The 14,722-nt window shown below is 37.6% G+C and overlaps 1 protein-coding gene across 1 annotated transcript; it reads left to right on the forward strand.

Moving 5' to 3' along the window:
* The first annotated feature begins 1,054 nt into the window (after positions 1–1,054).
* On the forward strand, positions 1,055–13,048 carry LOC135696019 (uncharacterized). The gene is made up of 12 exons (XM_065215282.2): positions 1,055–1,378; positions 2,247–2,419; positions 2,908–2,985; positions 3,801–3,876; positions 4,134–4,283; positions 5,395–5,505; positions 6,601–6,789; positions 7,141–7,929; positions 8,525–8,769; positions 9,031–9,732; positions 10,261–11,337; positions 11,737–13,048. Exons 1-12 carry the CDS (start codon positions 1,207–1,209, stop codon positions 11,758–11,760), a joined length of 3,786 nt encoding a protein of 1,261 aa, XP_065071354.2. The 5' UTR covers positions 1,055–1,206; the 3' UTR covers positions 11,761–13,048.
* Positions 13,049–14,722: the final 1,674 nt, after the last annotated feature.

Here is a 14,722-nt window from a genome sequence, read left to right on the forward strand (position 1 = left end):
CAAAAGTTAAAAACCAATTTTATCAAAACACAAAAGTTAAAAACCAATTAAGAACAAGCTGAGACTTGATACTGTTAATGCAATCCTGAACAATTTTTCGTCTCAAAACGAGGAGTTTTTTTGCAATCTAGGGATGCTTATTTCGGTAAATTTTCAAACTTTTCAGCAGATAAAGGATGCCTTACTCACTCTGTTGGCAAACGAGAGCTTTGTTTGCCTGACGCTCTGGAACCCAGGGTCAGGGGCGTCGCGACTGGGGGTGTAGGGGGCGTCACACCCCCCCCCAATAGTATCTCGATAGGAAATTTCAGGTAAAATCCGCTCTGTGGAAGAAACCCTTTAGGTATTTCAGAGACCATTATGTCATAAAATCAATAAAAGACCAAGCAAAGGTAGTTGCTCCGTTGGTTAAATATGATAATCCTCGATATGTATGATGGTAAACAAACTAATGAATTGAAGATCTGAAGATTGCTTGTTGGCAATAAATCTAAAAATCCAGGCCCTCTTTAGGTAAAATTTTGCCTTTGTTTCTCAGTAGAATCTCCTAAAGTTTTTCAGTAAAAGCGTCAACTGCAATTCACTATGAGCTCCAGATTTTTTTAACATTCAAAAGGAATGCTAAGATGGAAAGAGGGATCTAAATTGACAACCAGTGCTGCTTCTTACGTAGCATTAGAAGTAACTGACAACATGGTATTTATCAAGACCACGGCGAAATTGTTGCTTTATCTGTTGTAAAATTTTTTGCAAGAAAAATAACAATTTTCAAATAAGATTAGGAGGACTACTTTAGTGAAATTTGCTTAAAAGAGTGCATTTTCCAGGGAGCTAGAAGCATCAAAAGTCGAAAATTTCCTGCTTCTTCGGCGGCAATCATGGTGCCTCCTCAGGTAGTAACTATATTCTTTGCCTGTCCCGATATAGAGATTTGACAAATCTATTAGGAAAGTCCGTCTTCAATTTACAGATTCTCATAAAAAAGAGTGCACATCTTCTTGAAGCACCGTATGTAGTTGCGGGGCAGCAGTATTATGCGAGGGCGCACACTTTTGTTCTCCTATTGTTATTGATTGTGAAGCTCTTCATCAACGCGAAGGCTTACTTCTGTTGCCGGCCATTAGGCCGATTATTATTAACGCCGTCTCTGAAGAAAAAGTATCATTTAAAGATGCTGATCATGCTGTCATAGTTTCTAAACGAAAGATGGATCCAAACGTTGTCCATAGACAGTTCCTCCCTGGATACGGTGACCCTGCGACATGGAGCAGTATTCTGTATAATTATGGCGGCCAAGGACCCGCAAGTCAACTTCATGACCTCAGGGCCGAGCAACCGAGGGCGCTACCACACGATTCCCAAAGGCAGCAAATTTCAGGCAAGTGACGGCCTAGTGTTTTGATATTTCATGTGGATTCTTAATTATTGGTTATCCAACGATCACAATTATCTATCTCGCTTTTGTAACAGGAGTAAACAGAGATCTGCTGAGAGCGAGTTTTTAAGGCAAAATGTCAGATCAGATAAGAATGTCTTAGATAGGTATAATTTGAAGTGTCGTGTACCGAATTTTTGTTCCTTTTGAGTCAAGGTATACTCATCTTGATGTCTAGAAATTAGACATTTCCTCTTGATGCCCAATTGATAAAAATTTGAGTGCTATTTTAGTGCTATTTTGCTATTCGGTTAGTTAGGTTTACCAAGGCTTCTAAATTGGGCTTGGAAGTTGTTTTCGTTTGTATTGGTTGTACTGGTATCTTTAAATATTATGTGTTAAAATGCCCGTTACCCTGTCAAAATCGTTTTCAACATATAAAATAAGTACTGAACCCCTAATGAATCGCACCTTTAGATCTGTATAGATAGTGCTTTTTCCTCACTTAGCTTACCTACTGTCAGCTCCCATTAAAATGTAATTCCCCGCACATTATGCACTTTGCTATGTTGTTAATCTGTATTTCCGTATTCTCTGTATTTTTCATGTAGTATTCATGATTATTTTAATGGCCTTCTTGTGTCGTGAGATTTTAAAATAAAATGAACTGAACAGATATTTGTTTGCATATTATAATCCTTTGCTCAACTGCACCTCTCTTGTTTAGAAACTGACGTCTTATGTTATTAAGTATAAATTTAATGAGCATGTCGTTTTATTTGGTTTTCTGATAGCAATTATAACAAAATGCATATAAAATAATCAGCTTTAAACACTATTTTGAGTCTATAAAATCATTTTTACTTTGTAGGACATGACATTGCAGAGTTCTTTGCAAGAAATGCACCCCCGCCTGTAACAATTCTAAATGAGTGTCACTTGCAAGCACAGCCCCCTCCACCCCAGCCTGTTACTACATCACACCATGATGTTGTTCTTGACCTTGGTCTCAGTGCTGTTGTTGCCCCAAAGAAAAGTGATAAGGTAAATGTCATTAGGCAGCTAATGCTCTGGAATTTATCATTTGATAAACCTGTTTTTATCTTTTTCACAAGTCTAATCTTTCTTTTTGTCAGTCACTTGTTTCTCCAAGCAAAAAACCAGTGAAATGTTTTTTGTTTTTTTAAATGTTCATTAAACCTGTCTGTGGGGATGGATTTTCTAGGCAAGGATTGAGGTGATGTTAGATAATAACCGAATTCTGGTTCCACTTGCTGGTGTAGCATCCCCACATATTAAGAGATATAGGTTTTTGTCTCAGTTTTTCGTCAAAACTATTGCTTTTTTGTTAACATTTATATGATAAGAATTCATTAGCTTGATTGCATGATTGATTTTAGTTAGCTTAATGTGAAACAGGTAGACTCCTACAATAACTGGAGTCATCAATTTAAATAGTTGAATTAATGGTCAAAAATAGAATAAATGATACTTGCACTTATAACTCTTAACGATTCCCTCAATTTTTGCAGACGGAACCTATATTTATTCAAGATGCTGTTGAGAGGTCACGATTTGATAAGCGGAGAGTGAAAGCTTTGAAGTCTACTGTACGTACACTTTGCAGCAACTATTTTGTTATGTTTTAATGGATGAACATTAAATGGTCACCATGCCCAATTGTGTCATTCCATTTCAAAATGGGAAGAGGTGCCCACCACCTCAACTGAGACAAACTGAAAATTTTAACTTAATATATCAACAACCATAAAAATGATGATCAAAATCATAAATGATAAACATTTCTAGGTTATATAATCATGTTTCATGACATATTTATGTTAATTAAATTTATGTTAAGTTTAGTGACATATTGATCATAGGAAAACTGCCTTTCATCAAGACATCACTGGTTGTTTATATTAAGATAAACATATTTTTTTTATTTGTATCAATTTATTGATTTAGAGGTAATATTCCTGAGGGAATATTTCATCAAATTATTACCTGAAGCCAGGCTATGTGGATTTTTTGTTGCAAAGCAAGGAGATTTATGCCACCGAGGGGTGCTTAGTCAGCAAATTCTGGAACTTGTCAGTGGGTAAAGGATGATTCCCCAAATTTGTCAGCAAATGGGAACTGAAAACCCTTTAGCACATTAGTTAGCCACAACCCTGAATGGAGCTATCATTTTGGCTGTTGCCCTAGACTGGCATCAATATTAGGCTTCCCCAAGTGGTTTGTTAATTTTAAGTAAACTAGTATTTACTTTAAAATTAAGTCTGCTCAAGAAAATAGTATGGAAAGTAATTAAGATTTAATAAAGGGCATCTTTTTGATGAGTCCAAGCTTCATAGGTAGAATCAACATTTACTTCCAAACTTTTTGATACATCATTTGTTTCAAGATGTTTCTTGCTTCCTAGCTCAATAACTGGTATAAAAGAAGTGGCTCTGTTACAGTTGCTTTAACATACTTAGATGGCCAGGTTCATATATCTGGTAAGGATGTTCCTGTTTTTTGAGAAAGCTTCCATAGCATTTTCCTAAACTGCATTTTTATTCATTAAATGTGGCCATTTAACCATTTTCATGCCATATCTGCATGTAAAACAACAATTATATACTCCATATAAGAATATATCTTCCTAGTGTGCCAAGATTTCCTTTGAGCACTGATCCTATCTAGCTATTGGCACCAATTTCCTATATGAAAACTTGCTGATTGCAACTAACAACATCTACGCAATTCATTTCAGGACCAGACCATATGCTGTCTTTGAGTTCAAATGAAGAATTCAAGAACATATTTGTAAATGCTTTAACAAGCTATGACCAGCTAAGTCGGTTAGCAGAGATTGTGTCCAACTGTAATGAAGAGGACAATGTCACAGGATCTTTAAATTCAAGTAAGTGAAAAATGAAACAATGTAAAAAACAGAAGTTCAATAATATGATTTGAAGACTTAAGTCTCAAAATGTTCCCACTTTTTAGAAATATAGCTTCTTTGTCAAATTAAGGTGATTCCTTGTATCAAATACATGACAACTGGATACCGAGAAGACGATTTCCAACACTTAAGGTATCATGGTGATAAATCTTATGTAACAAGTTTTGCAAAGAACTAAAATTCAATGAAAGGTAACTCCATACTCTCAAAGTCAATGCTTGTAAAAATGCTAAGCTTGAATTGATTTTTGTGAAGCAGCTACCAGATACACAATTAAATAATTTTTGTGGTAGCTTCATGCACTGAAATTTTGTTGCAACAGACCAAAGCAGTATTTGATACCTTATACAGTTCAAAGAGCATTGGAATTAAACAGCTGTCACAGTGACCACAATTCTTGTAAATATATTTGGCTCAAAGCCTAAGTTAAGTGTGCAGATGCATGCTCTGTCAAGGCAAGGTCACTCACTTGAATTTTATACAACTCTATGACAAAACCGATGTCTATGATGGCTATAAATATTCACTGCTATGTTTAGCCAGATATGACACAGATTATAGGCCTTTCCTCATAACACAGAGAAACAGTTGATTCGTAGGTTAAAACTTGGATACATATTATGCTATGGAAGCAAGGCGAGTGCAGTAAAACATGCCGTTATGCATAGCAATTCTTCGACTATTCTTGCAAACCAAAGAAATATTGCTATTGGTGGACCAGTTTCATGTTTAAATTCTATGGGAAGTAAAATAATTTACAGACCAGGGCCCGTGCCACAGGAGGCCATGGCCTCCCAACTTTTCTCCGAATAAAAAAAATGAGCTTAAACTATTTATGTAGATAAACCTTTAGATTACAAAAAATACATTGAAACCAATGTCCAAAGTCAGCACCAAAAAATGTTTGCTTAAATTGGGGCTAGAGTGGGAAACAGGAAACTTTGCTTTGCTGCCCCTCCAGTTTGTATCAGTGGTGTGGGCCCTTCAGATGCAGAATAGAGATTGTTTCTGGCACTATGAGATTTTGAAATTTCAGTTTCTGCGTTTTACTTGGTCTTTCCCTCCTTAGATGATGTACAAGGTTCTGAGATTCCCGGTGAAGTGAATATTGACAATGGCACAGATCAAGGAACATACGGGAATTTCGATTCAACTGGGGCTAAACAACCACAGAAAAAAGGTATTGATCCGACTTTGGGATTCAGCTGATATACGTTACCGGCTAACTTTTCACATCGGTTTGGTTTGAAGCCAGTGGAGCAAGATTACACCATTGCTAAACGCTGCAAAGGCACAAATACATTTTTTTGCATGGCCGCGAAGCCTTTTTGATTTGCTATCCAAACGGCATACCTTACGTAAGCACTGGATTGCTGCATGGCCCTACTTCTTCAAAAAGGGTAACTATGTCCTGTAACTGCACCCGCTATCCGAATGTGATGTGAAATGCATCCGGTTTCGTAAAGCTGGCGTCTGAATTAATTGCATTCTGATTTTTCCAGTAGTATATTATTGTTGGGTTAGCCTTTCCTTGTTACTAGCTGTAGAAGAAAACAAAAAGGAGATGAATGGAGAATGCGTTCTGCGATACAAATTAAGCGTAGTTCCGGTTTTCCTTTTTTCTTGAATTTTATTTTGTTGCATGGTTTCTGGGAGCAGGTCATATAACTAAAGGTTTCATTTGCTAACTGTTTTGCAATGTCGACAATTTCAAAATCACTGGGCAAGCAAGGTCGTCTTATCATTTAGGTGTTTTGGAATCTATCTACATCCGAACAACGGACCCCGACTAGTGTGGAGAGTTCGTTTTCCCTCTAGGACTCTTTAACTAGATGAGAGGTTAGGGGTCACTGACTAGTAGAAAACAAGGAACCAATCAAATGCGCCATACGTTTCCTCACGATGCTTTCGGTCTGCGTCTGGATGTAAACTTCTGCTTACCTTCTGTCATTATCCTACCTTTAATAAGGTATGCGATGTTCCCGCCTTTCCGCGCTGCCTTCAAATTTTCCCGTACCAAATGCTTATTTAATTCTTATACACCATACTGTGCTTGACAAGCGTAACTCGAAAGTGGTCCGTTGATATAAAGAAGTATATTGTGTATTAAAGAAGTATATTATATATTAATATTTAGTAATGTAGAAATTTCGTAGTTTGAATTTTCTTTATACTTGATAAGTTATTATCCATGTCACAAAATGTCTGTTTCAGTATGAATTAGTTCAAATTGTAATGCTTGTTTTACGGTATCGATTCATCTTTGCTTTGACAGCTTTAGGAGAACCTGCTACCTTGGATCAAGACTGCAAATTGTGCCCACAGAAGTTTTCTTCCAAACATTTTCTGAAGAAGCACATGCTTGAAGCTCACAACCAAGTTGCACCTTTACTTGTTTGTCCATTTTGCAACAAGCGATTCATGACTAGATGGAAGCTTGATAGACACACCATCATTCACACGGGTATGCTAATAAATCCAAATTGTTCTCCATACCCTATTTATGATAAGCCGAAATTAGCCTACTTTTCAGTTGAAAGTTTATATCTCAATTGTTAATTTGTTAGGACAGGTCCTTTTACTTAGGCAACATATACAAGATTTACCCAAGGCTAGCAAAGAGCCAAAAATTATAGATCTGACTGTTGAGCTGTTTGTTATGCTATGTTGAGCTACAGTTTTACTTTAAAATTTTCCGTCATTTCTTTCACGCTCTCTTGTAACTTAACTCCACTTGGCTGTATCGTTGAAACTTCACTGAAAGCACGCTTTTTCGTGGAACCGCCGAAGAATTAATTTTTTGTTTTCGTTGTAGGTGCAAAGCCGTACAACTGTATCTATTGTCCAAAACGATTTGCCGAGAAAAATAAATTAGTTGTTCATGTAAAAAATCACAAAGAAGGGTTCGTTGACCCGCAAGCTGTGGAGCGCCTTGTAAATTCACTGCTACCAAAACGCAAAACCACACATGAATGCCTCGTTTGCGGGAAATCGTTCATGTCTTCTTGGAAACTCAACCGGCACATACGCGTACATAGCGGTGAAAAGCCATACAAATGCTCAAAATGCTCTAAGTCATTCAATGAAAAAAGCAAGCTGGACCAACACGAGATGCTTCCCCACGATGGCACCAGAGTGCGACCTAATTCACAAGAAAAACGGCACGAATGTGATAAATGCGACAAAAAATTTGTGTCCCTTTGGAAATTGAAGCGTCATGAACTTTTTCACAGTGGCGAGCGGCCCTGGCAGTGCGACCGTTGTGGGAAAGGATTCGTTGAGAATAACAAGTTAATGTTGCATATAAAATTCTACCATACTGACAAAGAGTCTTCAGATGCAGTTGCCAGGAGAGCAGCCAGATCAAAAAAATACGAATGTACTGATTGCAACAAGAAGTTTGCTACACATTGGAAACTTAAAAGACACAGCCAAACTCACAGCTTAGAACGGCCATTTCGCTGCGAAGTGTGCAAGCGTGGATTTTTGACAAAGAACAAACTCGATCTTCACAATTTCACGTTGCACAGTGAAGAAGGCGAAGAACCTGCAGCCATCGAAATGACTACAGCAGTGATTGCGAGCACTGGGAAAGTCAACCTCCGTAAGTTTAGTTCGAGTTTCTTTGATTTTGGTGTTGCCAATTTCTGTGTAATTATTATCGATCAAAAGCTAGGCTAGATCAAACGAACGCATAAAGTCGCTTCATAATCAATCGATTGACAAGATGTCTTTAACTTTAATTCATATTAGAGTAATTTAGTTTAATTGATGTCTTTAGATTGGTAACACTGCCTTTATTTGGTAAAGTCTCACAAAGAAAACGATTTATCCAAATCTGTATAGATTTCTATTGCGCTGTAAATATATTCATCGTTGTGAATATATTTGTTTATTGTTTTGTAAGTCGCTATGTTTTGAGTTTGTAGCAAAGCTATGTCTCATAGCTCTATGTATGTGTCACATAGCAACTTACAAGATACAAGTAAGAACACCCTTGACCCTTGTTATGTTTTGAGTTTGTAGCAAAGCTATGTCTAATAGCTCTATGTATGTGTCACATAGCAACTTACAAGATACAAGTAAGAACACCCTTGACCCTTGTTAATGACATTTCAAGTATTATTTGACGGTAAACGCCCCTCCCCCCCTATTAGTATTACTACATGATTAATGCTAATTTCTATTTGTAATCTTAGAAGAAGAAATAAGCATACCAGAAGCGGAACCTAGTAAGATAAGTCCACCAGAGCCATTGTCAATTCCCGGTCTGCCTATGCCAACGAATACAAACGCGCCCTATGTCAGTGAGCTAAGCAACAGTCTTGAATCGTCACAGCCAGTGCCAGCGCCGGTTGAAAAGGTCACGTTGACAGTCACTGATCCAACGGCAATTGACGCTAATGTGGAGTTCACCATCTCCGGAGAAGGAATCAGTAATTCGGTAATGGTTATTTCCAGGTTTTTTTTAATTGATTTCACTACCCACTGGCCCGTACTCTCATTTGTAGGTGCTTTCCTGTACTATTGGTATTTATGTAATCATCTTTGATTCATTGCTCCTTTTCTTGTTTGTTTTGTCTGATCACCGCTTACCGAATTATATGCAACTCATGCATACAGTCTCAGTGATTATAACACGAATGTGTTCAGAATCAGTTGCTTGCTGTATACAAAGTAATGGCAAAAATCCATCTTGTTCTAGCTCGATGATACAAAGACATGCCGGGAGTGCGGAAAGTCCTTCAAAACACCATCAAGATTGAAAAGGCATATGGCTGTGCACACTGGGGTAAGGCCCTTTAAGTGCAATTTGTGTGAGAAAGGATTCACCGAACGAAATAAACTGCTCAACCATTTAAAAGGTCACGGTGTGGACGATGTGGAAGCAGCTATTGGGAAATCACCTACTAAAGCAGATGGTGCTGGAAAGCACCAATGCTCGTTCTGTGACAAAAATTTTGTTTCACCCTGGAAGCTGAAGCGGCATCTCACGGTGCACACAGGTAACAAGCCGTTCTTTTGCAAAATTTGCCAAAGAGCGTTTACAGAGAAGAATAAGCTGGAAAATCATTTTAGATCAAGTCATCCGGAGGATATGACTTTGCTGGAAGAAGAGCTTTCACAAGTTGAAGTCACAATGGTAGAGCCAGAATCAGCTTTTAGCATTGTGGCAAGATCAGTTGATGAAAGAATTGTTGTCAAGCAAGAATCTGAAAAGGGTGATGCTAATGATGAAGTATCGACAGACCTTCAGCTCGTCAATGAAGCAGATAACAACGAGAGTGAAACCTTCCCTTCCAGTTTTGCAGTAACCGGTGAAACTCAGACTGAAAACGAGACCAGCCAGTCTCGTATCAAGGAACTAGTGTTTGATTCCAAAAAGCCTTTGAAATACACTTGTCAGGTATTTTCATGCCTTCTTATTTTTATCGCTTTAAGGACCTTGCCATTGGTAAGAAAACTTGACATTCAAAGAATTATTTTCAAAATGAAAAAAGATTGTTATCATTTCAAAGCTACAAGTCATTTAGGAGCTTTTCTAATAACCACCGATGTTCACTTCTCTTTATACTTTTCTTTATACTTTATACTTTTTACCACGATTTTTTGGTCATTCGTGCTCTGGAAAACAATGCTGATAATACGATTGCTATGAATGATATTGCTATGATAATCCTATGAAACAGTGGAGAAGATTAGACTGTTTATTGCGATTGTAAGAATGATCGTGGTCCAATAATCTGGACACTCTTTTATTGTTATTGGTTCATTTATAAAAACCTATGTCTCAATAAAAAGGTTGGTGTCATCACAACACTTGAAGAGTAAGTAGGTTGTTAGGAACATCACTACTTGCCTAGGAAGCTTGTCACCAAACGTCAATTTGTTCGTCCTGTCAGTTATGATTGGGAAAGATTTCTGCTTCTTCTAGGTTTGTGGAAAGAGTTTCATCACACCTTCAAAGTTAAAGAGGCACAGCTTTTCACACGGAGAGCAAAAGCCGTACAAATGTAAAAAATGTGGAAAACGATTTTCAGAGAACAACAAGCTGTTCAATCACCTGATTACTCACGAGAGATTTAAGGGAAGCAAGTTAATCACAAAGATCCGGCTTAAGGAAGAGGGGGATCCAAGGGAAGATTCTGGTAGATCTATGGCACACATTCAGACATCGAGCTCGGTGATCGTTGTCAGGGGGACTGAGTCTGCTGAAAATTCAGAAGAGTTTGATATCAGCAACAGCAGCAGGACAGATCACAGAGACTACCCATCTGAAGTTGATATTCAGAGGAAAGAAGTGGGAAATCTAAGAGCTGAGTCTCACATCAAAGGCGTGGCTGCCAGCGAGTACTCTGAGCCATCTCCAGATATGCCTGTGATTTTACCAGCCCGAGAAATAATCAAGAGCAACTCAGAACAACTGAAGATGTTAGTGGAAAATGCTCTGGGCAGTTCAACCAAGGGCATTTTAGATAGTCCCAAAAAAACCGGTGAAGATATTGCATCAACAAATATGGTAACAGTGGAAGCCGGCAAAGGTCAAATGGCTGAAACGCTAAAACCAGCTCGCCAGTTAAAAAAAGTCACTGGCCTAGCCTCACCAAGCTTCGGCACTCAAACAGCTAATGTCCTGTCCGCTAAAATGACAGAAATGTCTGAAAATCAAACGCATTCAGATCAGTTGGAATCCTCGAGAACAGCCAGTCAACTTTATTCTTGTGACACCTGCCACGAATCTTTCCTTTCATATTTTAGTCTCAAGCAGCACATTACAGTAAACCATCCTGAACAAATGTTCCAGCAAGAGAAACCATCAGACGAAATGCGACATCGGTGCACAGAGTGCCATAAAGGGTTTAAAACGCCTTCTAAGCTGAAAAGGCATTTGCTGTCACACACCGGAGAGACACCGTATCACTGCCACTTGTGTCCAAGGCAATTCAAAAGAAATGATTCATTACGCAAACACATGGAGGAGCATAATCGCACAACTGATTCAAGCAAAAAGGTATAGTTGAATTTTTCTATTATCTGTTTACATCTGAAATGTTCGTAGCGAGACGTCCTTTGTAGTAGCAAAAAAACCTCTCATAGCCTATCCCTCAAATTCTAAAAGACGTTAATAGTTCTAGCCTCTCCTGGTGTGGCTGTTAGCGAAAAAAAACGCTATTGTATTTTCTGTTCAGAGGATTAATTTATTCTGTTTGAAAAAAGCAGTTTATTTAATTTCCTAGGGCTGAAGTTAATTTGAAATTATACTGCTTGTATATAAGTAGCAATTTTTATCGTAATTTATTGATTGCACTTTATCAATTAAAGCGATTCAGAGTAATTTTGTTGTTCTTGAACTGTTTTATGGGAGGGAAAGCATATTTCTTCTATAATGGTAATTTTTTTTTCGTTTCAGACGCCTGGGCATATCAAACTCTAAAGATTATGGTTTTAAGCATTTACTGATTGCAAACAGTTATGTTTTCAGACTTGAAGTTTTGTATATATTTTTACATTTTATATTAGATTTAATTCTAAGTAACTATCGATGCAAGTGAACCTGATTTTTAAAGATGCTACAATTTTCATTTCGGCAATTTCTTGTGAACAAAGAGGTTGTGATTGCATAAAATAAATCCGTGATTTTGTGACATGGGCTGCTAGATGCGGATAAACGCAATAAGCTGATTCAACGAAGTATATGATGTGGTAATTACCTTAAAGCGATATGAACCTAAGGTGGTAAGGAACCTAAGGTGGTAAGAAACCTACGGTGCTGTAATGAAACTAAGATGGTAAGGAACCTATGGTGTTGTAATGAATTTAAGGTGATAATGAACCTAAGGTGGTGATGATTTCTGTTTTTATTTTTACATTTTCTATTGAAATGGATTAGAACTGAAAAAAGATGATGTAGAATGATTTGCCTACCTTTCTTAACCTTTATCCGTCGACATATCTATGTATCATAGATCTCTCATTCAAAGTTGTGAAGGACTATGCATCCTGAGTTACATAAAGTGAAAATCCCTTATTGGCCTCCTTATAAGCCTTTTTGTTTTTGGTATTCAGGTACTTATTGTAGTAACCCCGTTTCGTCTGTAGCACACTAGAGTGTGTCATTTATTTTAACCAGGTCAATGATCATCCGTGTTTTGTTCCTATTTATTATTTCTTCGGATTCAGTGAAAGGCTTCTGACTTTGACTTAAAGGCTTTTGCGCAACCAGCATGCATTGCAGTTATATTTTCAATACCGGCAAAATATCATACTGCATGAAAATACAAAGCACAACCAATTTCTCAAGACAGCTGTCGCTAATCATGTCGGTTGCGCAAGAGACTTTAAGTTCCAAAAAGTTGCTTGCTGTAAAGCGCGTTTTCAATAGGTTTTCTATCGATAATTAGGCTGTCGAAATAATTGCGAAGTCTTTATGCACATTCATCATTTTATAATCACTTTATATTAATTTGAAGCAAAGTACATCTACTCACATCCCTGTGATGTGCTGCTAGAGCCAAAATAGTTAATTTCTTACCTGATTATAAGATCCTGTGCAATAATCTCTTAGCTTAGCTGTTCGTTTTAGTTCTAACCCTTTAAAGTAGGAATCGTATTTAGTTGCATTAGATATATAAAGTTTATGATGCCAATTTTTTATCACCTTATAATCAGAAATAATTACGTGTTTAATCTACAATACTAAAAGCTATTCACAAATTATTGCTCTTGTCGTTTTTTTGCTGTGTCTCCTAACATTACTTAGATGTCACAAAACTTTATTGTGCCACGTTTCCAAAGTCATGCAACAAGTTTCATCATTGCGAGTTTTTCTTTGATTTCCTGTTATTATTTTTGGGGTTTTCACCAGTTTTTTGCTACGTAAGAGCACCCGCTCATCACACAAGCAACAGCTGGCCTTAGCATAACTAAAAGTTTCCTGACATCCTTTCTTGGTCTACCTATACGTCTATTTTCTTGAAAAGTAGTGGCTGCATATTGTCCTATTGATCTGACAGTTTTAAATCTTCAAAACTATGCGGTCTGTTCCTGCTTTCGACTTTCAAGCAAAAGAGTCAATCAAATAAACCCAGAAGCTTATGAAGTTATATTGTCCACTATCACAATATAAACATTCTTTGCTGATCAGAGTTCGCTTTGGCATCATAGGAAATTTCCTGCCAGCAGTACATGCTCGCTTACTTGCTCCATCTCAAAGATAAGGGGATAGAATAAAACACTCGGTTCTTCCGACATAAGAAATAAAACTCTCCCCCTGACAGAACAGCCTCCTTGGTCTTGCAGATCTAAAACAACTACGTAAACATGATCATGCTGTCGGGCAGCATTTACATGAGAACTAAGATTAGGCTAAAAATGATAACGATGATACATTTCGAATAACTGGCAGAGCCCGTTGTCTAGTCTGTTTGCATACTTGTTCAAGAGTCAAGCTGCACTGACTGGGCAACCTTAATATATGCTCGTGTTTGTAACTGACCTGTTTCGATTAACAGCTCCGTGATATTTCCTAGCCTAAATTTTGTTTTGATCATTCTGATGTGCTATACACACTGCAGAATTTCAGACAAAAAGCTTCAGTATGTTTCAAGGTTTTTGTAGCCTGCGCGCAGTCTTTTTGCTGGACATACGGGAAATATACATTCCTTGTTCAGCATTAGCAACAGCAGCAACAAAAGACTGCGCGCAGGCTAGGTTTTTGCTGTCTTCACAGCCATTTTTAGATTTCTTAACGCAAAAAACCCGTTGGGGGTTGTTTTGTTAAATGTCTGCTAAAAAAGCAGTTTAATTGTGATTGGCTGCCTATTGAAAGATCTGGAGTAAGCCACTTTTGTATCATTTTAAGACAGTGCGATTATCTTTAGAACGATAAAGGTTAGTAGGTAGAGATATTGGCCAAAAACATATGTTGGGAAGGTGACTGCAAAGGTCTCTAATCTCTCTATCCGTTTCAAATGATTTTTCAAAACTAGAAACATTGTCCTTGTGATTCTCAAGACTTGTAAACGCAAATAATCTTTATGTTCCAGTTTTTGTCATTAAACATTAAAATCAATGGGCAATAGAAAATATGGAATATCATGGAGGTCAGGGGATTTTTGAAGAAATTTTCACTGGTGGGGAATTGACACAAAAGGGCATTTTTCTTGATGTGACACAATTGACGTCAAAAACAAAAGCAAAGGGACGAGCATGCATAGTATGAAAAACTTCAAGGTCTTGTACATCAGTCCTTACTCCCATGCAGCGAAAAGTTACATATAAACCAGAGAAAATAACGAGCTTTCAGATCCTGGCATGTTTGCAGGAGAATGACGCAATTTCAGGCATGTTTGAAGGACAATTAATTTTCCCGCAAATTTCATTACCTCGCTTTGGTG

Source organism: Rhopilema esculentum, chromosome 14, assembly GCF_057945365.1.
Source record: "Rhopilema esculentum isolate cy_ngs chromosome 14, ASM5794536v1, whole genome shotgun sequence".
Classification (NCBI taxonomy): Eukaryota; Metazoa; Cnidaria; class Scyphozoa; order Rhizostomeae; family Rhizostomatidae; genus Rhopilema; species Rhopilema esculentum.